The following is a 27751-nucleotide window of genomic DNA, read 5'->3' as shown; positions in this document are numbered from 1 at the left end:
TCCTGCCAGTCCCACCCCACTGCCTGCTGTGGGCATCTTTAAAATAGGTCTAAGCCATGATTCCAAGGCCATGTAAAGATCAAAAGCATGGATGCACTTCCTGAGCTGCCAGCTTGGCATGATGATGACCGTCATTGTCTCTCTCCCACCAGGTACCAAGTGCTGAACCCCAACGTGATTCCTCAGGGATTCGTAGACAACAAGAAGGCCTCAGAGCTGCTGCTTGGGTCCATTGACCTGGATGTGAATGAATACAAAATCGGGCATACCAAGGTAGGGCCTTCCCATGATATTCCCTCCCTAGATCACTCAGCCTTGTCCCAAGAAAATGAGCTTCAGGGCATAAATTCCAGCCCAGAGCTGACCAGTTGCCTGCCTTGGGCAAGCCCCACAGCTGCTGAGAGCCCCAGTTTCCTCCTCTGAAAAAAGCAGAGCTGATACAGCTGATCTTGTGGAATTTGGAGGGTGATTAGCAATAATGTGGGTGAGAACCCAGCTCAGACAGGTATTTAATAAGTGGTAGATGATTTCCTAGGCCTGTACAAGGCCCGGTCATGAAGCTGTGTGTGTGTGTGGTGGGGGGGGTGAGGTCTGAGAGTGAAGCACCATCATCCCAGCCCACCCACACCCAAAGCTCCAGCCCTGAGCTGGCAGGTGAGTCGGGCTTGACTCACAGAGAATGCCTGATCCTGACTCACAGGGCCTGGGCTGCCCTGTGTCTGCCCCACTTCCTGGCCCCGCAGAGTCCTCTTGGGATCGGAAGGGCCAGACAGGCAAATGGGCCAAGGTGTCCATCTACAGCTGCCCAAGCACACTGCACCCAACATGACAACCAGGATGATCCAGGAGGAGTACTAGCTTTGCATTCGGGAGCATCAGGCTCAAAGCCTGCCTCTGTGCAGCCCAGAGCAGGTCACTTGCCCCTCTGGGTCTCATGAGTGGCATAGGCAAGCACAGCTTCTCCACAGGCCTGGTGGAGTGCATGGATGCTCCAGGCTGTGTGTGCAGCCAACACATCTGGCCACTTAGCAAATGCTCACAGAGCACCTCCTGTGCCAAGCATGGTTCAAGGCTCTAGGGATATACCAGTGAACAGAACAGAAAGAGTACCTAGCTCCCTGGAGCTCACTTTGTGGTAGCAAGTGTTGGCAGAATTGTTCTGCTCTAGAATCTGCCAGAACTGTTAGCTTTGGCGTCCTTTACAATTAAGACATGCTGTGTATAACTAATTTGACTTATAGGAACACTTCAGGTTTTGTCACAGAATCACTGAATACCAGCTGCTTCCCCTAGTTCCCAACTTTGAAGGATGAGAAACTTGAGGAAGCCTGGACAGGGGCATGGAGCTGATGTGCCCAATTCCACAGAACTAGGCAGGATGGAGCAGGCCTCAGGCCCTATGACGCTGCTCACAGGAAGGGGAGATGGGGCTGCTGTTGCCAGCATTTGACACAGCTACTGGCAGGGCAAACGGACTGTATTTTGCTGTTGTTCAAGGGTTGCATTGGGAACCTCGGGTCCAGATAAAGGCCTGGGGATTCTGGGGACAGATTTCCTCCCCAAGGATCATCTAGGCTCTGGTGGCAGAGGCAGGACAGAGAACAGGATGATTCTGCCTGTAAACTGTGTCCCTATCCCCATCGTTGGCTCACGTGGGCCCTACCCCCAGCCACACGTTCACCTCACTGCTCCTAAAAAGGACACACCTCAATGACAAGCAATTCTGAAATATCAAGAAGCATTTTATGAAATCAAGCCCAAAGTCTCAACCCCACAATGGCTAGCTCTTTGGGTTTTTGTGGGGGAGGAAGGCATGGAGAAGGAGCATTCTTTTCCATTCCTTTCCTGTTTCCATAGCATCCACATAAAAGATTTAGTTGGGGGCTCTGCTCCCTGCCCCAGTGTGGGGAATTGCAGATTCTTGGGGCTGGGAGGACTCAGGGTCCTGTACTCCCATTGAACAGGAGGGGAGATCAAGACCTCCCCAAAGAGAGTGACTTGGCTAAGGTTACACAGCACATCCAAGGCAGGCTGAGGCTAGGAATAGGTCTCCTGTCTCCTTCTGTCCTTCTGGAAGTTTCTATCATGTCCTACTTGAAGCCTATGAAGATGTGTTACATTATGAAACATATTAATAATAAAACAACCACTTGTGAGCCCACTTAAAAATCCAGAACTTGGGACGCCTGGGTGGCTCAGCAGTTGAGCGTCTGCCTTCAGCCCAGGGCATGATCCTGGAGATCCAGGATAGAGTCCACATCAGGCTCCCTGCATGGAGCCTGCTCCTCCTCTGCCTATGTCTCTGCCTGCCTCTCTCTCTGTGTCTCTAATGAATAAATAAATAAAATCTTTTAAAAAAAAAATCCAGAACTTAATCTTTGCATCTCTTTCCTCTCCTTCCTCCCCACCCCCAGGAATAACCTTTGTCCTGAATGTTAACCATTCCTCTGCCTTTTATTTTTTATTTTTAAAAAGATTTTTTTTATTTATTCATAAGAGACAGAGAGAGGCAGAGATATAGGCAGAGGGAGAAGCAGGCTCCCTGTGGGTAGACCAATGTGGGACTCAATTCCAGGACCCCAGGATCACGCCCTGGGCCGAAGGCAGACACAACTGAACCACCCAGGCGTCCTAATCCCCCTGCGTTTTAAAAAATAGTTTTATCACATATGTGTATGGCCCCAGATTTTGCCTGGTTTTGAGCTTCATGGAAATATCATACTTGGTTTATTCTTCTGTAACATGCTTCTAACACTTCATCATATTTCCAAGATGCATTCTCGTTGGTTGGTACATGACATTCATTCATTGTCACAGTCCTTTCATGCTGCCTCAGACAGCCATTCCGCAATTACTCTTTCTCCTGCCCTTGGAAATTTATTTTTCCCCCTGCAGTTATCAAGAATGCTACTTTGAATATCTTTGTGCATGGTCCTATGTAGGACAATGCACAATGTAGAGCAAAATTCTCAGCCTTAGCTATACATTAGAATTATTTGGGGAGGGGTAAAAATACCAGAGCCTCGCTCCAGAAATTCTTCAAAATCACCTGTGTCCAGCTATCAGCATCTTTCCAAAGCCCTCCAAGCAGAACGATGTGCAGCCAGGGCAGAGAAAGATATGTTAATGCTGAGGAGGACAGTTGCCTGTTTCAGGATGTGCAAACATCTAACTTGATGAAGGAATGCCAAATCGTTTTCTCAAACTGTTGTACCAACTCACCGTCTCCTTGATCCACAACCTAGCCAACACTTGCCTTTTTGGAAGTCTTGAAAGTTGCAGGTGGAAGGAGGAATGATTGGTATCTTGTGACCTTAGTTTGTATTTCCCAGAGGTTGGGTGTTTCTTGTTTTTTCTTTTTTTTTTTTTTTTTAATTTTTATTTATTTATGATAGTGAGAGAGAGAGAGAGAGGTAGAGACACAGGCAGAGGGAGAAGCAGGCTCCATGCAGGGAGCCCGACGTGGGATTCGATCCCGGGTCTCCAGGATCGCGCCCTGGGCCAAAGGCAGGCGCCAAACCACTGCGCCACCCAGGGATCCCTGTTTTTTCTAACACATTGCAAAGCTGCCCCTACTTTCCTGGGGATGTGTCCCACTCATGCACAAGAGCTTGGTGCCCAAAATTGTGCAACATTGGTCAAACTCTATATCCTTTCTACAAAGTCAACATCACCCTGCCCTCATTATCCCCTCTTCCCACTCCCAGATCCATAGGGGATCCATAGGGGATCATGACTGTCCAAAGGCTATTTTGCATGACGGTAAAGAGGGAAGGCCCTTTGCCACCCTGACTGTTGGGCAGTCACTGTAGCAGTGAGGATTATGATGATCTCACATTTTACTTATACCTTCACAGTTTATACAAGACTTTTCCTCCCAATATCTCTATCTAATCCTTACTGCAACCCTTAGGGAGGGATCAGCATCCTCATTTCACAGATGAGGAACTGAGGCCCTGAAATGTGAGGAGACACATCCAGGGTGCCCAGCTAGTAAGTGCAAGGCCAGGGCTGGGGCCTGTAGGAGGATCCAAGGGTGAGAGAAAACAGTCACTGGGGCCAGCAGTCGCCCTGCTATTGGAGGTCTCCAGGCCAGGGCCAGCTATTCCTGAGGGGCCTCAGACACCAGCGCCAGAGGGGCTCTCTTAACTTTTAAGGACCTCTTGGAACCTCTGGTACTTTGACTTAAAACTCCCAAGTGGCTGCCACTTGGTGACAGCTGGGCTATTTTCAGATGAGTGTGTCCTTCCCCCAGGTATTCTTCCGAGCGGGCATCCTGGCTAAGCTTGAGGACATGCGGGACGAACGTCTGGCCAAAATCATGACAATGTTGCAGTGTCGCCTCCGGGGTTTCCTTATGAGGATTGAGTTCAAGAAGATGCTGGAACGAAGGTAGCCCTCACAAGCACCAGTGGGGCAGAACCACAGAGGCCACATTCACCCGCACAGAATGAGCAGAGACCATGCCACACACACTGCAGTCAGCTCCATTAGCAACACTGGGTAGTGAGATGAGGGAAGGGTGCCAATGTCTTCACTGGCCCAAAGAACCCTGTTTGGAGCCTGTATTAGTTTTCTGGAGCTGCCATAACAAAGCACCACAGCTGGGTGCCTTAACACAGTGGAAACATTTTCTCACTGTTCCAGAAGCCAGCCCATCTGAAATTAAGGTGTTGCAGGCCACACTCTCTCTGAAGCTCTAGAGGAGGACCCTGTTTTGCTTCTTTTTTTTTTTTTTAATTTTTTAAAAATTTTTATTTATTTATGATAGTCACACAGAGAGAGAGAGAGAGGCAGAGACACAGGCAGAGGGAGAAGCAGGCTCCATGCACCGGGAGCCCGATGTGGGATTTGATCCCAGATCTCCAGGATCGTGCCCTGGGCCAAAGGCAGGCGCTAAACCACTGCACCACCCAGGGATCCCCCTGTTTTGCTTCTTACAATTCTGGTGGCCCTAGGCATTTCTTGGCTTGTGGCTGCATCATTCTGATCTCTGCCTCTGTCTTGGCAAGGCCCTGCCTCTGTGTCTGTGTCTCCACACAGGCTTCCTTCTTATGTGGACACCAGGCATCTTGGGTTGGGGGCCCACCTTTTTCCAGTATGACTTCCTCTTAACCTAAGTGATGACATCTGCAAAGACTCTATTTCCAAACCAGGTCACATTCACGGGAACTGGGGGTTAGGACTTGAGCATATCTTTTTGGAGGGGGACACGATCCAACCCTTAACAAGGGCCACCTAATATAAACCCTTCTCTTGCAGCCTATAAGGCACTTCCCCTTATTGATCAGTGTGATGATACTGTGACTCAGACTACCCTGGCTGGCCTCTAGCTGACTCTGGCTCTTTGTGGTCCTAGTAATAATAGCAGTGATGAGCCAATAACCACAATAATGAGTTTCTGATATCCACCAGGCCCTCCTTGACCCCGGCTGAAGGTGGGGACACCAGTTAGGGACTGAGGGTAGGACAGCAGCCCAATCCAACCCAGGGCCTTGGCACACAGGAGGTCCTCAGTAAATGACAGCCCAGTGAAGCTGCCAGGGACAAGGAGGTAGATTCCAAAGATTGCAGATGGATAGGATTCAGAGTGTAATGGGTGATTGAAGAAGGGAAATGTAAGAAGAAGTGAGTGGTCTGTCTCAGCCTTGTGCTGTCTGGGAGGCCAGGCCCTGACACCTGCACTTTAATTCACACAACCCCGGATTCCTTTTTTGCAGAATCGGCCTGAAAGTCATCCAGCGGAACACACGCAAATTCCTGGAGCTGCGTTTCTGGGGCTGGTGGAAGCTCTACAACAAGGTAGGGCTCAGGAACAGGCCAGCCTGCTGCTGCCCAGGAGGACAGGGGACCTGAGCTCAGCCTGGGTGGGGGAGCCTCTCGGGAGTAGGAGGCCACAGGATGCTGCAGGGACAGTCCAAAAATGAGATGAGGAGGAATCCAGCCTCCTTCCAGACAGAGGCTAATTCCTCCCTGAGGAAGACATCAGTGTGTCTTCCCACCTCATCTCATCCCTGAAAATAGCATCCTGTTAGGATGGAAAGCATTCCCTACCCCCAGACACACACACACACACACACACACACACACACACACACACACAGAGTAGGCTTGGTTACCAGCACCTCCCCCTGGACATGTCGAGGCATCTTCAACTCCTTTAGTGAAGTCCAGCTTTAGAGGTGGAGTGACCTCAGGAAATCCTGGGATCTGACCTCCCTGTTCCCAGATTCTTCTGAGACAGCAGAGAGAGCAGTGAGTCAGCCAGGTGGTGGGGCTACAGGACCTCCAAGCAGCCAGCCTACCCTTAACCAATGCAGGAGGCCATGAGCCATCCTCCTGATGCAGGTGAAATCATACTAGGTGATGGTATGCACACCTTTGGCCCCCATTCCAGGGGAACACAATGCTGGGAACCAGAGGTGGCCGGATGCAGAGCTGCTGCATTCCGGAGACAGGAGGATGGTGTTGTTTCAAGGGGAGCCTTGTGGAGTGGGGGACAGGCTCCAGGTCATCTCTGTGGCCTTGAGGCCCCTACGGCTCATGTAGAAGTTTCTTTCTACTCCCCATGGGAAAGCACTATCTAACACAGTGCTAGCCACAGGTTCAAAGGAGAGATAGCAAACTCTGCATCTCCAAAGGCCAGCCCCCTCCTGGGCCTGAGATAGCAGAGGAGTCCAGATGAGCATTTCTCAAAGTTCAGTTATCGTTGGTAACTTCCCCACTTGTTCTATGACTGACCTCCTTTTCTTATGTCAACTCACTTTTTTATTCTGAAATTTGTATTTTAAAAGGAAACTTTGTATCCTCATCTGCTTTAATCTCATCCTAAGCAAGCATTATCCACAAAATGGTGGATGTGATGAGTGCTTTTCTGTTTTTTTAAAAAATTATTTCAAAAAATGTATTTAATTTCTTATTTTTAAAAGTTATTTTATTTTTTAAGATTTTATCCATTTATTCATGAGAGACACAGAGAGAGAATGAGAGAGGCAGAGACACAGGCAGAGGGAGAACCAGGTTCCATGCAAGGAGCCGGACACGGGACTCGATACCCGGTCTCCAGGATCGTGCCCTGGGCCGAAAGCAGCTCTACACCACTGAGCCACCTGGGCTGCCCTAAAAGTTATTTTTAAAGTAACTATGTAACAATGAATATCTAAGGATTTCTGTGCAATGCTAAATCTATCCCACTTGTGCCTTTGGTATTTGTGTCACCCTCTGTGAAGCTCCAGACTAACAGCCTTTAAGATTCTTCCAGGCAGGGGGCACCTGGGTGGCTCAGTGGTTGAGTGTCTCTGCCTTTGGCTCAGGTCATGATCCCAGGGGCCCCTTTGGGCTCCCCACAGCGAGCCTGCTTCTCCCTCTGCCTGTGCCTCTCTCTCTGGGTCTCTCATGAATAAATAAATAAAATCTTTAAAAAAAAAAAAAAGAAAAAAAAAGATTCTTCCAGGCAGGACACCACCCACGGTCACAGATGAGGGGTCAAAGCCTGGAAACTTCCCCGTTCTTTACTAAAAATTAAAACTTCAAATTAAATAAATAAATAAATAAATAAATAAATAAATAACTTCACCAATTAAACATGGCGGAGCAAGGTCCTGTTCCATTGAGTAAAACAGTAAAACTAAAAATCCTTTACTGTTAGTTTTTAACTAAGCTCTAATATTATTGAATATTAGAATCCCCATAGGATTGATGGGGAAGAAAAACAAACCAGGTTGCAGAGACTTTTACTGAATAGAAAGTGTTACATGATTGTGTTTATGTGGACCTGCTCCCGTGGTATCCCACGTCCCCACAGCCCAGGCTGGCAATGAGGCTTCCCTGTCATCTTGGAAGATAGGTGATGCCTTCTCCCAAATCCATCTCCACAGGGCGTTGGCCCTCCGGAGAAACACATCCATTGATCAGGAAATACCCTGAGGGCCTGTCCCACCTGTTCTGCTCAAAGCTGCAGGGACACAGGAAAGCAAGAGGGAGGTTTTTGAGGAGCTAGAGGTCTAGCAGGGCAGAGAAGTAGAGGTGGATGGAGCTGATGGACCCAGGGTCCCTTGCAGGGTAAGAAGGGCCAAATGCATGTAGAGGTTAGGATGGGTGCAGCGGGTACAGAAGAGTAGTGAGTAGCTACTGCAGGCCAACACACAAAGCAGGCCCAACCATACAGAGATCAGAGCCAGAGGGGCGGAGGCCACGAGGCAGAACTGCAGCCGAGCTGGAGTGGGGTGGGCAAGGCTTTGTGTGGGAAGACCATGTAGAGGGCTGGGACTTCAGGCTGGGGACCAGATGAAAGAAGTGAGAGAGAAAGACTGAGAATATACACAAGACAGAGAGACAGAAAGAGAGAGAGAGAGAGAGAGAGAGGAACAAGTAAGGGAGAAAGGTGAGGAAAACCAGGGTTCCCAAGCACACACAATTTACAGAGCATTTATAAGTGCTGGGCACAGCTAGACACCAACAAACACCCAATTTGGTGTCTCTTAGGATCCAAGAGCATCCTGAGGATTGGTTCTAAGCAAGGATGGGCCTTCTCTGTGGAGGCTAGGGCTGCTTTAGGGCAGCTATGGAGAGGCTCCAACATCACTGCTGCAGCATGAGCTTTCCACCCCACCAGGGGTGTGAAGTCCCACTGGAGGCTGAGCCCCACAGCCCACCACTGTGCCCCCCACACCCCCTAAAATGGTATGGTGTTGCTCACCACTCAGGTCAAGCCGCTCCTGAACGTGGCTCGTCAAGAGGAGGAGATGAAGGCCAAGGAGGAGGAGCTGAGGAACGCCATGTCCAAGACACAGGAGCTGCTCAGCAGGGTAAAGGAGCTGGAGGAGAAGATGGCCACGCTCAGCCAGGAGAAGAATGACCTCACCATCCAGCTCCAGGCCGTATGTGGGGGCTGGGGTGGGGGGGCGAGATGAGGTGTGGGAGCTGGGGGCCCTGGCAACTACCAGGATTCCAGGGTCACCGAGAGTCAGACCTAGGGAGGGAGGGACAGCCTTCGAAGAAGCTGTGTAGGAGCAAGGTCACAGCAGTAGAAGGACCACCCATTGATAGAAGCACCTTCCTGGCCTCCACCCCTTTATGCCTCACACGATTATTTCCCTTAGCTTGCAGACAGAAAAACTGAATGTCAATAATGTTATGCCAAGAAGCATAAATCACATAGTCTGGTTGGACTCTCTGGCCAACTGTTGTCTCACGCCCCTGACCCCATCTTGGGGAGACCCTGATGGACACCCAGGTTGTCCCTCTTCTGCCACTTCCTGTCCGTTTGACTTTTGACAATTCTGCTTCCCCTGCCTATCAGCTCCCACATTCCTTAACTGTAGCTTACAGTAACACGTGCCTGGCTGGCTTTGCGGGGTTGTTGTAAGGAGGACTCGTGGATGGGAAGTGGTTTGTTAACACAGAAGTACTAAAATCAGCACTGGGAGTCATTTGGGCAGATAGCCCAGGCCCCACTGACAGATGGAGGCATAGGCACATCCAGGCTCAGCAGATGGGATGGCACAGCCTGAAGTACCAGTGCTGTCCTCGACTTCTCCTGGACCACCTCTGCTAAAACCTTAACTGGGATTCCGTTAAAGTGCAGATTTAAATGCAACAGGCCTCAGGGGAAGCCTGAGATTTTTTGCATCCCAACCGGTTCACAGGTGATGCAGCTGTCGGTCTGGGGATGGCCCTGCTAGACTGTGTTTTGTCACACACATCGCATGGAGCTTGGAGATAGTGCTCAGACCCCTTTGGGACTCCTTTGACTGGTGGTGTTCTTTCTTCCTCCAGGAGCAAGAGAACGTGATAGACGCCGAGGAGCGCCTGACCCAGATGATGAAGACCAAAATGGACCTGGAGAGCCAGATCTCAGACATGCGGGAGCGGCTGGAGGAAGAGGAAGGTACAGCAGCCTCCCTGAGCGCCACCAAGCGCAAGCTGGAGGGGGAGATGAGCGACCTGAAGCGGGATCTGGAGGGCCTGGAGACCACGCTGGCCAAGACGGAGAAGGAGAAGCAGGTGAGGGGGCCCTGGAGCCTGACCCCGCTCCTTATAAGAACAGGGAACCCTGTGGAGGGGTCATACCTGGAGCTCCCACAGCAGCACTGCCCAGGGCCCTAGCCACCTGCCACATGGGGCTATTTTAACTTAACTCAATGCAATTTAAAATGTGGTTCCTCTGCTGACCTAGCTGCATTTTGAGTGCTCAAAAGCCACACGTGGCTAGCGCTACCACGTTGGATCGTTGGATTGTTGGATCGGCAAGTCTGGTGGGGCCCCAGAGCCTACTCCCTAAGGCACTGCTGACATCTGAGGACCGGACTTTGAATAACAAAGCCTAAACTGGTGGCTCTCACTACCCTAAGATTCCTACTTGGTTGGTTGGGGTATGCCCTGGGCGTTAGCATTTCTCAGGCTCCCAAGTGGCTTTGGACTACAGCCAAGCTGAAGAGCCCCTCTCTCCGAGCCAGTGCCTCCCCTGAGGGCGTTTCCAGCCTTAAGGGCCTGTCTCTCTCCTGCCCCCATTTCCAGGCCCTGGATCATAGGGTCCGCACCCTGACTGGGGACCTCTCGCTCCGTGAGGACTCCATCGCCAAGCTCCAGAAGGAGAAGAGGGCCCTGGAGGAGCTGCATCAGGTAGGCAGCACTGGCTTCCCCTTGGCAGAGCAGGTGAAGCTTGGAGACTGGAGACCTGGACTCAAATCTTGGCTTTGCTGCCCCTCTGCTGGGGCCTGTTGGGGAAGTCACCAAGTCTCCCAAAATCTCGGTTTCCTCATCAGTGAAGTGGGCACTGTCATGTCTTGTTGCTCTCCTACCCGGTTCGTTGTGAGTGGGGTGACTATAATTTATCACCCAAACTAGGACAGTTTGAGTGAAAGAGGGCAGCAGGCATGAGCAGGATGGTTCCAGATGCAAGGTATGTCCCCAGACACATCAGGATGAAGTGTGGTGCGTGGAAGTGCCCTGTGAATGCTAATGTACCAGCAAACCCTGATCCATCTTGGCAACAAAGGGCATGAGCTTTTGCCATGGGGAGACTTATTCAAGTGTTACGGGCTCAGGCTCCTGAATGCAGAGCCAGCTCTGACCAGCCACCAGTGCTGACTGTGGCACAGACCACTTCCCAGCTCTGGAGATGCAGGTACACAGAGCAAGCTGAAGCCCAGAACCAAACCATGGACCCCATTGCCATGCTTGCTGATACCGTGAACACACAACAGGTTCTCTGAATACCTTACTCTCCCACCTCTGGAAATATTTCTCCTTAGACTGGAACTCTCAACCACTTCAAACTCAGAGCCTCCCTTCTATAACAAATATGGTCAATTCTCCTTACTCTAGGTAGTCATGTTCTAAAAAGTCACCACAAACACTGAGGTAGCAAATACTGAACCTCAGTTTTAAGGGGTTAGGTTCCTGCAAGCCTCTGGTTACATTTTTGTCAGCCAATCAATACAGAATACATAGGATTACAATCAATATGTTACCTTGTTTTATGAACGTTTCTGTTGAAAGACACTATTTGGTCCATATTGTAGATTCCTGAACATTGAGCTCACAGTCAACAGCCCTATATTTCGCACCAGAACAAAGCTTATCTGGCATACAAATTTCCTCTGTGAGGGCACAGCACAGCCTTCTTGTGCTTGGGAATACTAGACAGCACAGCAGCACTGTGCATGGGGCCATGTTATAAGCAAAATCACCAAAACAAAAACCATAGCACTGAAAAGACTGTGAAAAAGATACTTGTTTGCAGTCTGAGGAAACCAGAAGGCAGAGCATCACCTTATTCAACTGCAGCTGGGAATGCGCACTCCAGGAGACTCCAATTTTTTGCTGCCTGCGCATGTCTGCAAATGACCATGAAAGCACCACAAGTATTGATTTGGGATTACAAATAAATTTTAGATAGTAGGCAAACTGAAAAATATATAATCTCCAAATAACGAGCACAGAGCCTCTCTTACTATCCTAAAATAAAAATTATTATAAATAACATATAACTTTAAAAAAATCAATAGGGTGCCCTTCTTTTTAAGGGGGGGATGTGAATAGAATGTAATTTTTAATAGATAATGGGGCTGTCGCCATGTAAAAGCTCAGGAGATCCACTAGAAGACGTTGTGAGCAGGAGGCTATCCACCCGAGCCTGCCTAGGTGGCTACAGAGGGTGTGTTGGTGACGCAGATAGCCAAGTGTGGCTGCTGTCACCAATAGGAGTTTACAAAATGGTAAAGAACTCTCAGGGAGATTTTGACAATAACAAATCTTCTCTCAGTTTTCATGGTGGAAAACTGGTAGATCATTCTTTAAAATGTAGTATATACTAAATGAAAAATAAAATAGTTTAGTCATATGTAAAGTGGTACCAAGTGGTGCCAGGTGCTACGTTCAGAAGAGTATGATTATTACTTTATTTACATGAATGCCTGGGTGGGGCATCAAGTGTGTGGACTGCAGAATGATTCCTCATGGTGCTGGACCGTCCAGAGCATGCCATCTTGTCCAGTAGCCCTGGAACCACCCACTAAGTGCCAGTGGGGCCCCCAATCGTGGTGACATCCAAAAGCCCCCCACAAATTTCTGATATGTCCCATGGGGAACCAGAGTCTCACTGGCCATTGAGGGGCCACCTGAAGCTAACAGGTGCTTGGGTCTGCCCCCAACTCACCTGACAGTAGGGGCAGGAGCATGGTAGCTGTCCACTGAGCTCAGAAGTGATGACCGAGAACCAGGTCTATTCAGCTGCTCCTGCATGGTTCATGGGACACACGTTGTGTATCTTTTCCTCCAGAAAACCCTTGATGACCTGCAAGCTGAGGAGGACAAGGTGAACCACCTGACCAAGACCAACAGCAAGCTCAGCACCCAGATCCATGAGGTGATGCCCTGTTGCTGTAGCCAATTCTATACCTCAGGGGCTGGGTCCATGCTGGGGCACAGAGCCCACAGACACATTTGGGGAACTGGACTGACCCATGCCCCTGGGGAAGCGAGGGCCTGTCTGAGGCTACAGCTAAGGAACCAGGCCCAGTCTGGTTCCTTATCACATTCTGGTCTCAGACTCACCTCCCACCCCCACTTTCTCTTGTTTTTGTTGTTTCTGCAGCTGGAGGATAACTGGGAACAAGAAAAGAAAATCCGGGCAGAGGTGGAAAAGGCTCGTCGGAAAGCTGAGAGTGACCTGAAGATGACCATTGACAATCTCAATGATATGGAACGGTCCAAGCTAGACCTGGAGGAGGTGGTGAAAAAGTATGCTCATGCAGTCCTTTATTCTGCCCACAACAACATTAGCAGTATCAAGCACTTCCTGGATGGTGCCAGGTGCCAGGCACTGTGCTGAGGGTTTCGTGTGCTTTAATGCATGTCCCCAGCACCCACTATGTGCCAGACACTGTGCCCAGCACAGAGGATATAGGAAGGGGACAGTAGGTGCTGCCCATCCACAGGGAGCTCCCAGCTTCACACAGGGCCTATTGGGCGCCAGCAATGAGACCAGTACTACAAGGCACCTGCCCCTAAAGGCAGGGAGTCTTCATAGAAACCCACAAGCCAGGTTTTCAAAGATCACAAGGAGTTGAGGTGGGTACTTTATCAGTATCGCTCCAGCAATAACATGGGAGACAGGTGAAGTGGAGAAAAACTGGAAGCCAGAAAGCAATCAGAAGTCCAGGTGTAAGCTTGAACCAAGTAAGAGGCTGAGGGAATGGAGATGAGGAGTCAGACAAGGCAGGCTCTCAAGGAGTGGAATTTGAACAATACATCTTTGAGGTACATTTTGCTAAGGCAGTTTCAAAGCACCACAGACTGCCAGAAGGGTATGCAGCTACTAGCTCTGTGTCTCAGCATATTTCTTCTGTGGCACACTCAGAAAGTGCACGTGACCTTTACCATCCTACTCATCTACTTGGTCTCTGGTGTCTTAGTTTGCACATGTGGATCCTTGGCACATGGCACCCACTTATCAGAAGGAAAAGTTTTTAGAGGAAATTTTTCCCTAAAAAGGCAAAGCATCCTGGTGATTCTGGAGTCCCTAAAATATAAGCTGTACCAAGAGCAGTGATTTCTGTCTGGTTTGTTCACTGATGTGTCCCTGGAACCCCAAACATAGTAGAGACACAATGAACTTGTACATAGTACAAGTAGAGACTCAATAAACTGGCACATAGTAGGGACTCAATAAACTTGTACCAAATTAAGAAGTGAATGAATAAGCAGATGGAAAGCATGTGCAGCAGATTCTGGGGTTCTGCGGGGTGAGACCTTCTGGGCCGTCTGAAGGCCCGAAACTGGGGGATGAGTGGGTTTCAGCAGGTTCCAGGCTTCCTCCAGCAGCCAAGATTCTGTTCCTTTGCCAGCCAGCTGGTCTCCCCTTAGAACTTTTCCTCAGGAGACCAAACCTTCTCTTGCAGGAGAGATATGGAAATCAATTCTGTCAACTCTAAATATGAGGATGAGCAGTCTCTGAATTCCACACTCCAGCGGAAACTAAAGGAACACCAGGTGTGTCCAGGACTGGGAAAACAGAGCTCTCCTTTTGAAACGCACTTCCAGGCACTTTTGTTTCCATCAGCTGCTTCGCTGCCTCGGTTTCCTGAGGAGCAAGACTGTCCCAGAGTCCTTGAGACTCGTCCATGTTCACCTCACACAGGCTTATAGTCAATGCCCTTACAGTGATCACAAGGCCCTTGACAATCTGCCCCTGTTTCCTCCCTGACCTTGTCACGTTCCCCCACTGCTCCCCAGCCACAGCCATGCTGGCCCCCCATGGGATCTCACAGCCCCCTCCTGCCTCAGGACCATTGCACACACTCTCTGTGTCCTGTTGCCCTCTTCTTTTGACAGTGTCCATCATATGCTCAGCTCCTTGCCATCATTTCCATACTAAAAGGCCAAGTGGGTAAGTCTGTAATCTCACCCAGAAGAGATGACCCCCTTCTGCTTTACTTCTTTGTCTGCTAGGCCCGAATTGAGGAGCTAGAGGAAGAACTGGAAGCTGAGCGGTCAATGAGAGCTAAGGTAAATGAAATGCCTCTGCACTTTTTGAGCCTAAGGACACAGTGCCTGCTACAGTCCAACCACAAGTACATGCTCACTCAGGAAAGCAAAAGAGGACAGGTTACCAATTGAAAAGGCCTTGTTGATTCTTGAGCACCTCCTGAGCACCAGGCAGTGTGCTACATGAGAAATACTAATTACAATGCAAGACACAAAGATACTATTTCCAGTGTGAGTCCAAGGAGAGAAGGCCAGCAACGTTAGCCTGGGGACTCAGAGAATGAATTCAACAGGCTGACACTGGGAAGAATTTCTAGGCAAAGAGAAGAAATAGCACCTCTCTGCACAGTTATAAGGATGTACAATGAAAAGGAAAGAATGGAAAAGGGTTCTAGGGTGGGGATCCTAGAAGCCAGCAAGCTGGTGGGAGGTGAATCCTAACATATCTAAACTCCAGATTCATCCAAACTGAGCTGGGGGTAAGTATGTGCAGGAAGACCCACTCAGTGCAGGAGAAGGACACAAGCATCCTTCACTGAGTGTATAGAGTGGCAGGCAAAGGGCAGGGCTCCCCAAAAGCAGGCCCCCAGCCTCATGGACACCATGCAGTCACTGTGGTCTTTACCAGAGAAGGAGGGGCTCCTGCATGGCTCCTGTCACGGTCACTCAATCTTCCCCAGGTGGAGAAACAACGCAGCGACCTGTCCCGGGACCTCGAAGACCTCAGTGACAGGCTGGAAGAGGCTGGGGGAGCCACGTCTGCTCAGGTACCATTATCAGGGTACCAAGGAACGCCAATTCCTGCCTGCCTGCAGGGAGAAAAAAATTGCTGGGTGATAAGCAGTTAGTTCTTGCTGAATTCCTGGAGCTACCTTGAGGAGAAAACAATAATAAAGAAGAGGCAAAAGAGGGGCTGGTTTGGTCCCCTCTCTCCCAGGCTCCTTAGCTCAGTGGTGTTGACAGAACCAGGACTGGACTAAAGGCAGAAGGCAGTTCCTCATTGTCTGGTACCTGGCCATAAGGGTAATGAGGGCAGAGGGGGCAGTGCCTGAGAGTGTGAGAACCCCATAGAGGAGGGGTTGGAGGTATGGGTTCTAGATTGGTTGCTTTTCACTGAAAAGCCAGTTGTTTCCTATCTCTAGGAGTTAACTCCCCCTGCAAGGGGCTGTCCTTCCAAGACCAGCAAAGCCCCGGATGTCAAAGCATCAGAATATAGAAAATGAAGACATGGTTAATACAGTGGGGTGACCACCCACACTCAGGGCTGGAATCCAAGCTGAGCCTCTGGTGTGGGATACATCTTTCTCCAACTCATATAAAGGCATCGTGGAGACTGTCAGAAGCCACTTGAAACTCTCCTTCTAATTCCGTGTAGTCAGGTCTCTTACAAATGCAGACTCTGGATCAGAGCTGAGAGCAGAAATGTGGATGGTGTCCCTTAGCACTAGAAGGCTCCCTGGACTCCATGTCCCACTCCCTCAACATTCCAGCCATAGTATGCACACTGTGGAGGGGCCCAGGTGTGGTCGGGGTCCCAAGGAGGAAACAAAATCATCCCCATTGGTTTAAGCAACAGGCACTAAGAAGGGACTATGTTTAGTGATGCATAAAAAGTTAAGGGAGGGGATCCCTGGGTGGCTCAGCGGTTTAGCACCTGCCTTTGGCACAGGGCAAGATCCTGGAATCCCGGGACCGAGTCCCACGTCGGGCTCCCGGTATGGAGCCTGCGTCTCCCTCTGCCTGTGTCTCTGCCTCTCTCTCTCTCTCTATGTCTATCATGAATAAATAAATAAAATCTTTTTTTAAAAAAAAGTTAAGGGAACAACAGGATGTGGGACACCAGAGGGACGGTAGGAAGCGGGGTTATAGGGCTGTGTGACATTGGGAGCCATGGAGCATGGTTCATTCCAGAGGCTCAGGGGGAGTCTGTCCCAGCCTCTCTCCTGGATGTGTGGGTTGCTGGCAATCTTTATTCCTTGCTTGCAGGTACATCACTCCAATCCCTGCCTCTGTGGTCACATGGCCTTTTTCTTTGGTGTCTCCCTGGACCCAAATATCTCTCTCCTCTTATAAGAATGACCAGCCATTAGGTCCAGGCTCTCCCTAATCCAGTTATGACATTTTAACTTGTTTATATCTGCCAAGATCCTGTTTCCAAATAAGGTCACATTCACAGGTATCTGGGTTTAAGAATTGAGCATATCTTTTTAGGGGACACAATTCAAGGCACAACATTACCCAACCAAATCCTATGGGCAACCCACCCAGAGGCTCCAGATTGATATTTCCATTAAAAAAAAATGATATTTCCATCAAGACGTCCTATCAGTGGGGTGCAGAAATATCAAGGCACCACTGAGCAGGTGGGCAGTGTCTGCCCTAAGGAGCCCAGTGCAGGTCATTTCTGCTAAACCCTGGTTCTTCTCTCTCCCAGATTGAGCAGAACCGCAAGCGGGAGGCGGAGCTGCTGAAGCTGAGGCGGGAACTGGAGGAAGCAGCCCTGCAGAGCGAGGCCGCGGCCTCCACACTGCGCAAGAAGCACACGGACTCCATGGCTGAGCTGACAGAGCATGTGGAGAACCTGCAGAGGGTCAAGTCCAAGCTGGAGAAGGACAAGCAGGTCATGAAGGCTGAGATCGACGACCTCAATGCCAGCATGGAGACTGTGCAGAAGTCCAAGGTGAGGGAGGACCCCCACAGAGCCACAGGGAGGTGCCCCAGCATCTGGCCACCTCACAAATATTCCCCCCAACCCCTAGCGAGCCCAAGGCATGTTCTGGATATTGTGAGGGGAACTAAAATGAGCTCATCACAGATCCCACTGGATGGTGTATAACCTTGGCTGAGTTCACAACCTGTGCTTCAGCTTCCGCAACTGTAAAATGGGGACGTTAATAATCCCTACTTCAAAAAAAAAAAAAAAAAAAAATCCCTACTTCATAGCGCTGTTGTGAGGGTTACAACAGTCCCTGGCATTTAAGAAAAGCTCAATAAATGTGAGCTATTAAGATGACCATTACATTAGGATGACTATATCCTCAAGGAGCAGGGAGACTAGTAGGATAAATGCATACATCACCATAAAGTGATATATGGCAAGAATTTTGGAAAAGCAAGGAAGCCATTAAACATGTGTTTATCAACCATCTGCCATGTGAAGAGCCTTCTTGTGATATGAGGGAAAGAGGGGATCCAAAGGTGAAAAGGGATGATGCTTTGGGGTCCCTGTGGCAGCCAATTTCATACTCTCACAAGGTATCTTCACAGATCCTGTTTTAACTGCACTAATACTAGTAGTATTTTTTTCTTAAATGTATTTTTTGACTTATTTAAGAGAGCGTGAGAAGGAGGATGAGCAAAGGAAGTGGGAGAGGAAGACAAGCAGACTCTAGGTTTCTGTTGGTAGAGATAGCGACCTCGGGTTGGGGAGAAGATGGTTCTGAGACAGGGACATTCTAGAAGGACTAGGGAGGTAGTCTACGAGGCTACACCACGGGAACTCAGATGGGAAGCAGGGAGGACCCGTTCCCCATTTCCACACTGAGTTCATTCTTCCTGAACAGATGAATGCCGAGGCCCACATCCGAAAGCTGGAAGATAGCTTATCAGAAGCCAATGCCAAGGTAGCCGAGCTGGAGCGAAACCAGGCAGAAATTAATGCAGTCAGGACCCGCCTACAAGGTGAGCTCACCCCTCCCTACAGCTTCCTGAGGACCCATTCCTGGAACAGAACGGGGACCTTCAAAGAAACTGAAGGCATACCTGGGTCCTCTTCCCAGAGCTTTCTTGACCTTGGAAAATTCACATCCCCTGTGATGAGACAGGAGATTTTATTCCACCCATTGAGTGTTTCAAGTATCATCTTTGCAGTGTAAAACAGGGAACACTATTCAAAGCATCTCCCCACCAGTTCTGTCAACCACTCTGTGAGATCAGCAGAGGGGCAGTAGAAAAAAAACAATTTTTAAACACTTTAAAACATGACCCACATACTGACAGTGAACATGTGTCACTAATGAAGGAGCCAAAAAACAGTAAACCTGCCTTTGAGGGAACTTGATGGGCAGAGATTTATACAGTCAGTTGGGGAATGAATGCCTACATAACTTGGCTATATAAAACTGGTTAATAATACTGCAACCTCCGGGTTTTGTTTTGTTTTGTTTTTTTTACCAGAAGAAATCCTTTGCATCTCCACGACAAAAATAATTTGCAATTTATCACTATTTACTTAATACCTAACTTTACAGAGGCTGGGCTCTGATCTGTGGTAAACAGCAAGCCAAACAAACACGCATTCCCTGAGACAAGTAAACATTCCTTAGGCCAGTTAGACAATGTTCCAGTGTGACACCAGAGAACCTGCTGGCATCCTTTGGCCTTATTCTCCACATCCTGAATACTCTCTAAAACTAATATACCAGATGAATGGATAAAGAAGATGTGGTCTATGTATACACTGGAATATTCCTCAGCCATTAGAAACGACAAATACCCACCATTTGCTTTGACGTGGATGGAACTGGAGGGTATTATGCTGAGTGAAATAAGTCAATCAGAGGACAAACATTATATGGTCTCATTCATTTGGGGAATATAAAAATAGTGAAAGGGAATAAAGGGGAAAGAAGAGAAAATGAGTGAAAATATCAGTGAGGGAGACAGAACATGAGAAACGCCTAACTCTAGTAAACAAACAAGGCAAAGTGGAAAGGAAGGTGGGCAGGGGCATGGGGTGACTGGGTGACGGGCACTGAGGGGGGCACTTGAAGGGATGAGCACTGGGTGTTATGCTATATGTTGACAAATGGAACTCCAATAAAATAAAATAAAATAAATAAAATAAAACCAATATACCCATTTGATGGATAAGAAAAATGAAGCTCAGTGAAATAAGGTAACTTGCCGCAAAACTAATGACTCAGAGCAGAACTAGAAGCCCCTGCTCATCCTCTCTGGCTCATGCACGTCTTCCTGGCCTCTGGCACTGGAGATCAGTTCACAGATGACAAGAGTGTAGGTTCTGGGACCATGACAATTTTTTTCAAACACTCTCTGCCCCACTGTTTCCTTCAAATGTCTTTACTGTATCTCATGCCAGGGGCTGGGACTTCATTATCTGAAGCCTTGTACCCCATGCAGACACCTGGGCATTGGCAATGCTTGGACAATTGCTCCTGCCCTTGCTTAATTTGAGCAGCTTGTATGTAGCCCCTTCCAGCTCAGTTGGCCAAGTCACCATATTTATTGGGTACTTTGGGAATGCTGCACTGGGGGAGCTTAGGATCTAGCTGGGAGGCCAATTTTTCATCCAATATTTCTCCCATTCCCTTCTCACCCAGCTGAAAATGGGGAACTGAGCCGGGAATATGAAGAATCCCAGAGCCGGCTCAACCAAATCCTGAGGATAAAGACATCCCTGACATCGCAGGTGGACGATTACAAGAGGCAGTTAGATGAAGAATCCAAGGTTTGTTTGGGGGTGGGGTGGGAGTGACAGAGCTGCCTTTCTGAACAAAGTTACAGGTTATAAAGATGTAGAAGGAACATGAAAGATATGATTCAATAGCAAGTTGAGAAGTTAACTAGAACACTGTGGCATGCTATGTGTAAGACTAAATGAAACAGATACAATTCCATATACTTGTGGCCAGTAATTGGAACAAAGCAAGGAGAATAAACCCTGATGGTTTGGGTTGTAAAATCAGGTGTCCTTTGCCCCCCCTTTCTTGCTGCAATGTGATCCAATATTGTGTATATCTAAGCGATGGCCCTGGGGGCCATAGAGACCAGTAGGGCCTCTGACAGGCTTGGCTGGTCCCCGTAGTCTCGCAGTGCAGCCATGGTGAGTCTCGCCAACACCAAGCATGACCTGGACCTGGTGAAGGAGCAGCTGGAGGAGGAGCAGGGAGGCAAGTCAGAGCTGCAGCGCCTCGTGTCCAAGCTCAACACTGAGGTGACCACCTGGAGGACCAAGTATGAGACCGATGCCATCCAGAGGACCGAGGAGCTAGAGGAGACCAAGTGAGTGTCACCCTGTGCTGGAGAGCAGGGAAAGCTGTGGTGGGGGTGGTGCCATGCGTCTGACCATGTCAGCCACTGCGGAGGCCAAGACCACAGCCAGGAGAAGGCAGTTCACAAGTTTCTTTTAAAAGGGGTAGGAGAAAAAAAGGGGGGGGCGGGTAGGAGATGGATATGAGTCTGGACAGCAAAGCCCACTTTGTGCCCTTAGCAGAATATCTAGCCTTCAGGTTCCATCTTCAAGGCTCTCAACATCGTCTGCCCTGAAGGGCTCAGGCTTCCAGCAGGGAAGTCAGGAGCAGGGCTTCCACCTCCAGGCTGGGCGTCTCTGCCCCTAAAGTGCTTGGGAAGCTTCCACAGGTCTGGTGGGTCTGGGGTGGGGCCTCTGGTTGATGCTGGGAGGATGCAGACCACACTCAGTGGCAAAGGCCCTCACTCTGCTGGTTCTCCTGCTCTGTGGTAAATATCCTCAAATCTTCCTCTGCAAACTAGAGAATTTGCAAACCTGCTTGACAGGTCTGAGGAAATGAAAGCGAACACATGCATGTGACTCTGAGCCACCTTCTTGTATAGGAACAGGTTGACTTGGTTGCCCATGTGAAGCCCTGCATGTGAGCCACTCTGTCCCAGGCAGGGAGAAGACCCTGGCCTGCTTGCAGGTGCCTTCTGCCCACTGGAATTTGTGGTGACAGGATAGCAATAAGTACAGTGACCTCCAGTTGACATAAATAAATCTCTTATCAAAAGCTCTTTAGGTGACTCAGGCAGTTAAGCGTTTGCCTTCTGCCCAGGTCATGATCACAGGGTCCTGGGATCAAGCCCCACATCAGGCTCCTTGCTCAGTGTGGAGTCTGCTTCTCCCTCTCCTCCTCCTGCTCGTGTTCTCTCTCTCTCTCTCTCTCAAATACATAAATAAATATTTAATAATAATTTTTTAAAAGCCCTGTACATATGGAACCTAAATCTGCATCCTGCAGCTCCTACCTCCCGCCCTCCAGCCCTTTTCTGTTGAGAGTGGCCAGAAGATGCCTGGTCTCACTCCAAAGCTCAGGCTAAATCTCAACCCTTCACCTGTCTCTGCCTGGACTTTCTTCCCCAGATACCCATGGTCTTCACCCTTCTCTCCCTCTGGTCTTTGCTCAAGTGTCCCTTTCCTTCTTTATTTTCTCCATGGGGCTTAATATCTCTATGTCTATCCCCCATCTAGAGCAGAAGTTTCATGAAGGCATGGGTCTTAGTCTGTTTCTCTAAGGCCTAGAATGATACCTGACACAGAATAGAAACAATAAATAATTGTTGGATGGATGGACAGTGACTGCTTTCCTCAAAACACTCTCCAATTCATTTGCATCTTCTCCACCGTGACACCAGAGCTCAGCACCACAAACCCAGCCCCTGGCCCATGAGCTACTCTGTTTCCCTGACAGCCTCTCTTGCCCTTGCCCACAGGAGGAAACTGGCCGCCAGACTCCAGGAAGCAGAAGAGACAGCTGAAGCTGCCCAGGCCCGGGCAGCCTCCCTCGAGAAAAATAAGCAGCGACTCCAGGCAGAAGTCGAGGACCTCACCATTGACTTAGAGAAGGTCAGGAGGTCAAACACTCGCTAGGCCCAAGGGACCCCAGGGAGCTGGATGAAATTATCACATGTCTGGGCTTAGCAAGAAGAAACAGGTGGCCCAACAGGATGGAGCACAGGGTTGGTACTCAGGCCCACTGGACACAGGTTCCTGCCTGAACATGTGTTTATATACTCCGAACTCTGAGATCTTTTTTTTTTTTTAATTTTTATTTATTTATGATAGTTACAGAGAGAGAGAGAGGGAGGCAGAAACACAGGCAGAGGGAGAAGCAGGCTCCATGCACCAGGAGCCCGATGTGGGATTCGATCCGGGGTCTCCGGGATCACACCCTGGGCCAAAGGCAGGCGCCAAACCGCTGCGCCACCCAGGGATCCCCGAACTCTGAGATCTTAACACTCAACAGGCCATTATTCAAATAGGTCTATGATGAGGACAAAACTTAGTCCCAGGAAGTCATGCAACTATTGTCTCTGTTTCCCTTTTCCTCATGCAAACCACATTTCACACACTTTGTGTGGCCAAATACTCTTGTTTGCATCCCTGGTTCAGACTGATCAGCAAGTTTCCAAGCCAAATTAAGTAAGATTTCCACTGGCACACAGCAACCCCATTTTGGTCTAGATAGGGCAATTGCTTCATGACAGCAGTGACGGAGACATAGGCAGAGGGTCATAACCATATGAGAACCTTCAGAAAAATAGTCCCCAAACCCGAAAAGCTTTTGCTAACCCCCTCATTTAGAAATTAAGCAGAAATTTACAAAATCCAATACTGCACAGCAGCAAATACGTAGTTCCCAGACAGTAATGAAAAAGGTGAAAGGTCTATGAAAAATAAGGTCTGGGCAGCCGGGGGTGGCTCAGTGCTTTAGCGCCACCTTCAGCCCAGGGCCTAATCCTGGATTCCCAGGATCGAGTCCCACATCGGGCTCCCTGCATGGAGCCTGCCTCTCCCTCTGCCTGTGTCTCTGCCTCTCTCTCTGTGTCTCTCTCATGAATAAATAAATAAATAAAATCTTAAAAAGAAAAGAAAAGAAAAATAAGGTCTGAGAACAATCAGCTTTGATTCACAAGAAAAATAAGACCAAACCCATTTTTCAGTTGGACAATAATGTATAACACGTAGTAGTAAATTACAGAGAAATAGGTTATGGAGAGTTGGGTGAATGTTTTAAATCTGGGAAGGCTGGGGATCCCTGGATGGCGCAGCGGTTTAGCGCCTGCCTTTGGCCCAGGGCGTGATCCTGGAGACCCAGGATTGAATCCCACATTGGGCTCCCGGTACATGGAGCCTGCTTCTCCCTCTGCCTATGTCTCTGCCTCTCTCTCTCTCTCTCTCTCTCTCTCTCTCTCTCTCTCCCTCCCTCTCTGTGATGACTATCATAAATAAATAAAAATTAATAAATAAATAAATCTGGGAAGGCTGCCGGTACCCAGATCCCTCATTTTACACCCAAGAAAATCCTAGCCCAGGAAGATAAGATAGGACTGCCCAAGGTCACACATCTAGTAGTAGAAGTCTTAGAACTGGGATGTAACTGGGGTGCCTGGTTGGCTCAGCCAGTGAAGTGTCTGCATTCCACCCAGGTCATGATCTCAGGATCCTAGGATGGAGTCCTGCATCGGGCTCCCTGCTCAGTAGGGAGTCGCTTTCACTCTCCCTCTTGCTCTGCCCCTTTGCCCATTTGCGTGTTCTCTCTCTCTCTCTGTCTCTCTCTCCCTCTCTCTCTTTTAAAATGAATAAATATTTTAAAAGAAAGGAAAAGAAAAAAAGAACTGGGGTGTAACTCTCTCCGGAATCCCTGCCCCACGCTTGTGCCATCCATGTGGAACTATATCCTAGTCCCCAAGAAGTCTGTGGTCACCAGAATTACTAAGGAGGTTGGGGAAGGTAGGCAGGAAGGCAAACGAGGGGAAGGGGCTGGAAAGTCAGACCTCCGGAGAGCTTCCGCACCTCTCCCCAGGCCAATGCTGCAGCTGCTGCCCTGGACAAGAAGCAGCGGGTCTTTGACAAGATGCTGGCCGAGTGGCAGCAGAAGTGTGAAGAGCTGCAGGTGGAGGTGGATAGTTCGCAGAAGGAGTGCCGCATGTACATGACAGAGAGTTTCAAGATCAAGACTGCCTACGAGGAGTCTCTGGAGCACCTTGAGTCTGTGAAGAAGGAGAACAAGACTCTGCAGGGTGAGTCTGAGGCGGGGATAAAGACACAGGCAGGGCCTCCCTCCTCCCAAGTGCATGAGAGGTTTGAGCTCCTGGCACGTAGTAGGTCCCCGATAAATCTGCCTGGCTGGCAAACACCATGTAGAAGCACTCAGGCACTCAGCAATAGGACTTCAAGCAGGTGAGTTACTTGACTGTTCCATGCCTCAGTTTCCTCCCCTGTAAGTTGGAGAGATATTGCCTTCCTTATAAGGTGGTTGTGACAATGAAACATAATATGTGAAATCTTCAGTCAGTAGATTTTGTGTATTGAGCCTTTCCATGTACATAACATACATACACATGTAAGATTTCTTACATATAGGAGGCCTTGGGCTGAGATTTTGTTCTGTTGGATACTATTTGAAAAATGTTACTTATCTGTTGAAGATCACTTTGCCATACAGAGATCTGGCTGCATGATTTGCTTTTATGGCAGGTGTACATTTCTAACCACAAAATTGGTTGCACAAGGGATATCAATATTTTTATTTTCAAGAATGGTTTTTGGATCCCTGTTTTGCTGAGTAGCAAACAAAATCTCAGTCAATACAGGGTTTCCTTATTTCAGGTTAGGTGACTGATGTAGGGTCACTGCAATGCAAAGGGTAGAAGCAAATGGTCCCAGACTGTCCCCAAATCTGCCCAAGGTCCTGGTCCCTCCCTGGAGAGCTGTCAGCTTACAGGGGAGAATCATGAGAGCCCAGCATTTGAGGTATGAAGGCTCTGCTTTTGTAACCTCGAAAGTCTAAGTACTAAAGGACTTGAATATAAGTACATGAGTTAAGTTTGGGGAGGAACAACCAAAACACCCAAATCAAGGTTGCTGGACTAGGAGAGGACAGAAAACAGGAGGGAGGTGATAATGAGGCACTGCTGAGGGTCCCTGCCAATGGTCTGGAGCCCTGCCTCCTCCCCTACCCACTCCATTCCCCACCCCCATCCTCTGACCAGCTTCTGGTGCAGATGATAAAACTCCCAGGTAACCTAGGGGTTAAGAGCAAGGGAATATGCACCTCATGTGGCAGGTGAAGCATAGGTGAGAAAAAAAAGCCTTTAAAGTACCTCCAGACTGGTGGGAGCCACAAAGGAAAGTGACTGAGCAGCCTGCCTAGGCTGAGAGAGTGTGAAGCAGCATCACAGCGTTCCTCATGGTCTCAGAGCAGTGCAGTGGGGAATGTTCTAGAAACAGCCATTATGTTCAAGGACAGGTGACGGGAAGCTATGTGGGCTACAGGTGTGTCTATGATGCCAGCACAGGTGGACACCAACAGCTGAGACTTAGATGATGTCACCAGTGCTCTCCAAACCCCACCTGGAATTTAGAAACCCAGGTGGGGAGACCTTGCATTAAATGAGATTTCTCTGAACTCAAGAGGGCTTGATGTAGAAATGGAGTTTTGTCATGAATTAATCAGGACAGTTACATTTCCTGGACACCTCTGGTTGTGGGCTGTTTTGTGACTGCTCCAAGGTGCTGTAAATCCCTCAGAGTTCCTCTGGGTGGGCAACAGAGAGGTCTCCCAACTGAGGAAGATAAGAAAGGCTCTAATCCTTTTCTTGTGAGGTTTTCAGACCTGGTGGTAGGGAGGCAGAGGGGAAAAGGGGCTCCCTGAGAGAAGAATGCCCTGAGTGTAGGCTTCACAGGCCCAGGGAGTCCTGGGCACTGGTCCCAAAGCTGCTCTGTGCTTGCCTGCTCTTCTCTGGTCCTCAGCCTCCCATCTATAAAATGAGGAACTTGAACCCCCTGTTCTCCAATGTCCAAGCCCTGATGCTTCATGAGTCTATGACGTGGAGTCTATTGCTTCTCTTTAGAAACAGTGAAGCTAGGATTGCCTGCTTCTACCCTGACATAGGAATGTCTGTGCCACATGCCATGGCCCTGGGATGCTGGTGGTCCTCATATGCCTTACTGATGACAATATTCCTTTCTTAGAGGAGATAAAGGAACTGATTGATCAGCTGGGTGAGGGAGGACGGAGTGTGCATGAGCTGCAGAAGTTGAAGAAAAAATTGGAGATTGAAAAGGAAGAACTCCAGGTGGCCCTGGAGGAAGCTGAGTCTTCCCTAGAGGTAACTATGTGGCCATCACCTTGGAGGCTGGGTCCTTGGCCAGGGACCACGCACCTACTTGGCCAGAAAGGCTGATGTTTATATTCCTGGCAGGTTGAAGAGAGCAAAGTGATTCGAATTCAGCTGGAACTGGCTCAGGTTAAAGCTGACATTGACCGGAGAATCCATGAGAAAGAAGAGGAATTTGAAGCTACAAGGTATGGGGCTGAGGCATGGGAGGCTGATTTTAGGCAGCATGATGGAGTAGAATCCAGAAACTCAGGCCTCTGCCACCCATTAGTCATGTGACCCTGGACAATTTAGGTGAATACTTTGAAATATAGTACATTAGTGATCACAAAACCCCATGAGATAATGATCAATAATAATAATAGGGATGCCTGGCTGGTTCAGCAGTTGAGCTTCTGCCTTTGGCTCAGAGTGTGATCTCGGGGTCATGGGATTGAATCTCACATCAGGCTCCCTGCAGGAAGCCCATTTCTCCCTCTGCCTGTATTTCTGCTCTCTCTGTGTGTCTCTCATGAATGAATAAATAATATATTTAAAAATAATAATAATAATTCAAAAGTGGACCAAGGACTTGACTAGAAATTCCTCCAAAGAAAATACACAAGTGGCCAATAAGACATGGAAAGCTGCTCACTGTCTCTAGTCATTACAGAAATGCAAATCAGAACTACAGTGAGATACCACCTCATACCTATTAGGATGGCTACCATCCAAAACAGAAAATGACAAGTGTTGGCAAAGGACATGGAGAAACTGGAACCCTTGTGCACTGCTGCCAGGAATGTAAAATGGTACAACTGCTGTGAAAAACAGTATAAAGGCTCCTCAAAAAAATTAAAATAGAATTAACATGATCCAGCAATCCTCCTTCTGGGTATCT

At 48.8% G+C, this 27751-nt stretch overlaps 1 protein-coding gene and 1 long non-coding RNA gene across 2 annotated transcripts in view; one reads left to right on the top strand and one right to left on the bottom strand.

The window, feature by feature from the left end:
- The window catches only part of LOC112646293 (uncharacterized), a 63482-nt gene that overhangs the window by 7660 nt on the left and 28071 nt on the right, over positions 1-27751 (bottom strand). Inside the window, exons 2-4 of the long non-coding RNA XR_003127544.3 lie at positions 15617-15800; positions 12662-12806; positions 8699-8816 (exon numbers count right to left, since the gene is read on the bottom strand). This is a non-coding gene — a long non-coding RNA (uncharacterized LOC112646293). The remainder of the gene's footprint in view (positions 1-8698; positions 8817-12661; positions 12807-15616; positions 15801-27751) is intronic.
- Positions 1-27751, top strand: part of LOC112646291 (myosin-16) — a 64070-nt gene that overhangs the window by 21504 nt on the left and 14815 nt on the right. The window contains exons 18-36 of the mRNA XM_025426192.3: positions 153-273; positions 4256-4392; positions 5721-5802; positions 8706-8879; positions 9778-10005; positions 10519-10623; positions 12785-12871; positions 13100-13245; positions 14406-14496; positions 14956-15012; positions 15672-15758; positions 17426-17671; positions 18555-18672; positions 20334-20461; positions 20819-21015; positions 22462-22594; positions 24555-24771; positions 26726-26862; positions 26956-27059. Coding sequence (XP_025281977.2) covers positions 153-273; positions 4256-4392; positions 5721-5802; positions 8706-8879; positions 9778-10005; positions 10519-10623; positions 12785-12871; positions 13100-13245; positions 14406-14496; positions 14956-15012; positions 15672-15758; positions 17426-17671; positions 18555-18672; positions 20334-20461; positions 20819-21015; positions 22462-22594; positions 24555-24771; positions 26726-26862; positions 26956-27059 — 2595 coding nt within the window. The remainder of the gene's footprint in view (positions 1-152; positions 274-4255; positions 4393-5720; positions 5803-8705; positions 8880-9777; positions 10006-10518; positions 10624-12784; positions 12872-13099; positions 13246-14405; positions 14497-14955; positions 15013-15671; positions 15759-17425; positions 17672-18554; positions 18673-20333; positions 20462-20818; positions 21016-22461; positions 22595-24554; positions 24772-26725; positions 26863-26955; positions 27060-27751) is intronic.

This window comes from Canis lupus, chromosome 6 (assembly GCF_003254725.2).
Source record: "Canis lupus dingo isolate Sandy chromosome 6, ASM325472v2, whole genome shotgun sequence".
NCBI classification, from domain to species: Eukaryota; Metazoa; Chordata; class Mammalia; order Carnivora; family Canidae; genus Canis; species Canis lupus.
Note: the sequence above shows the minus strand (reverse complement) of the source record. Positions and strands in the feature narration are given on the sequence as shown.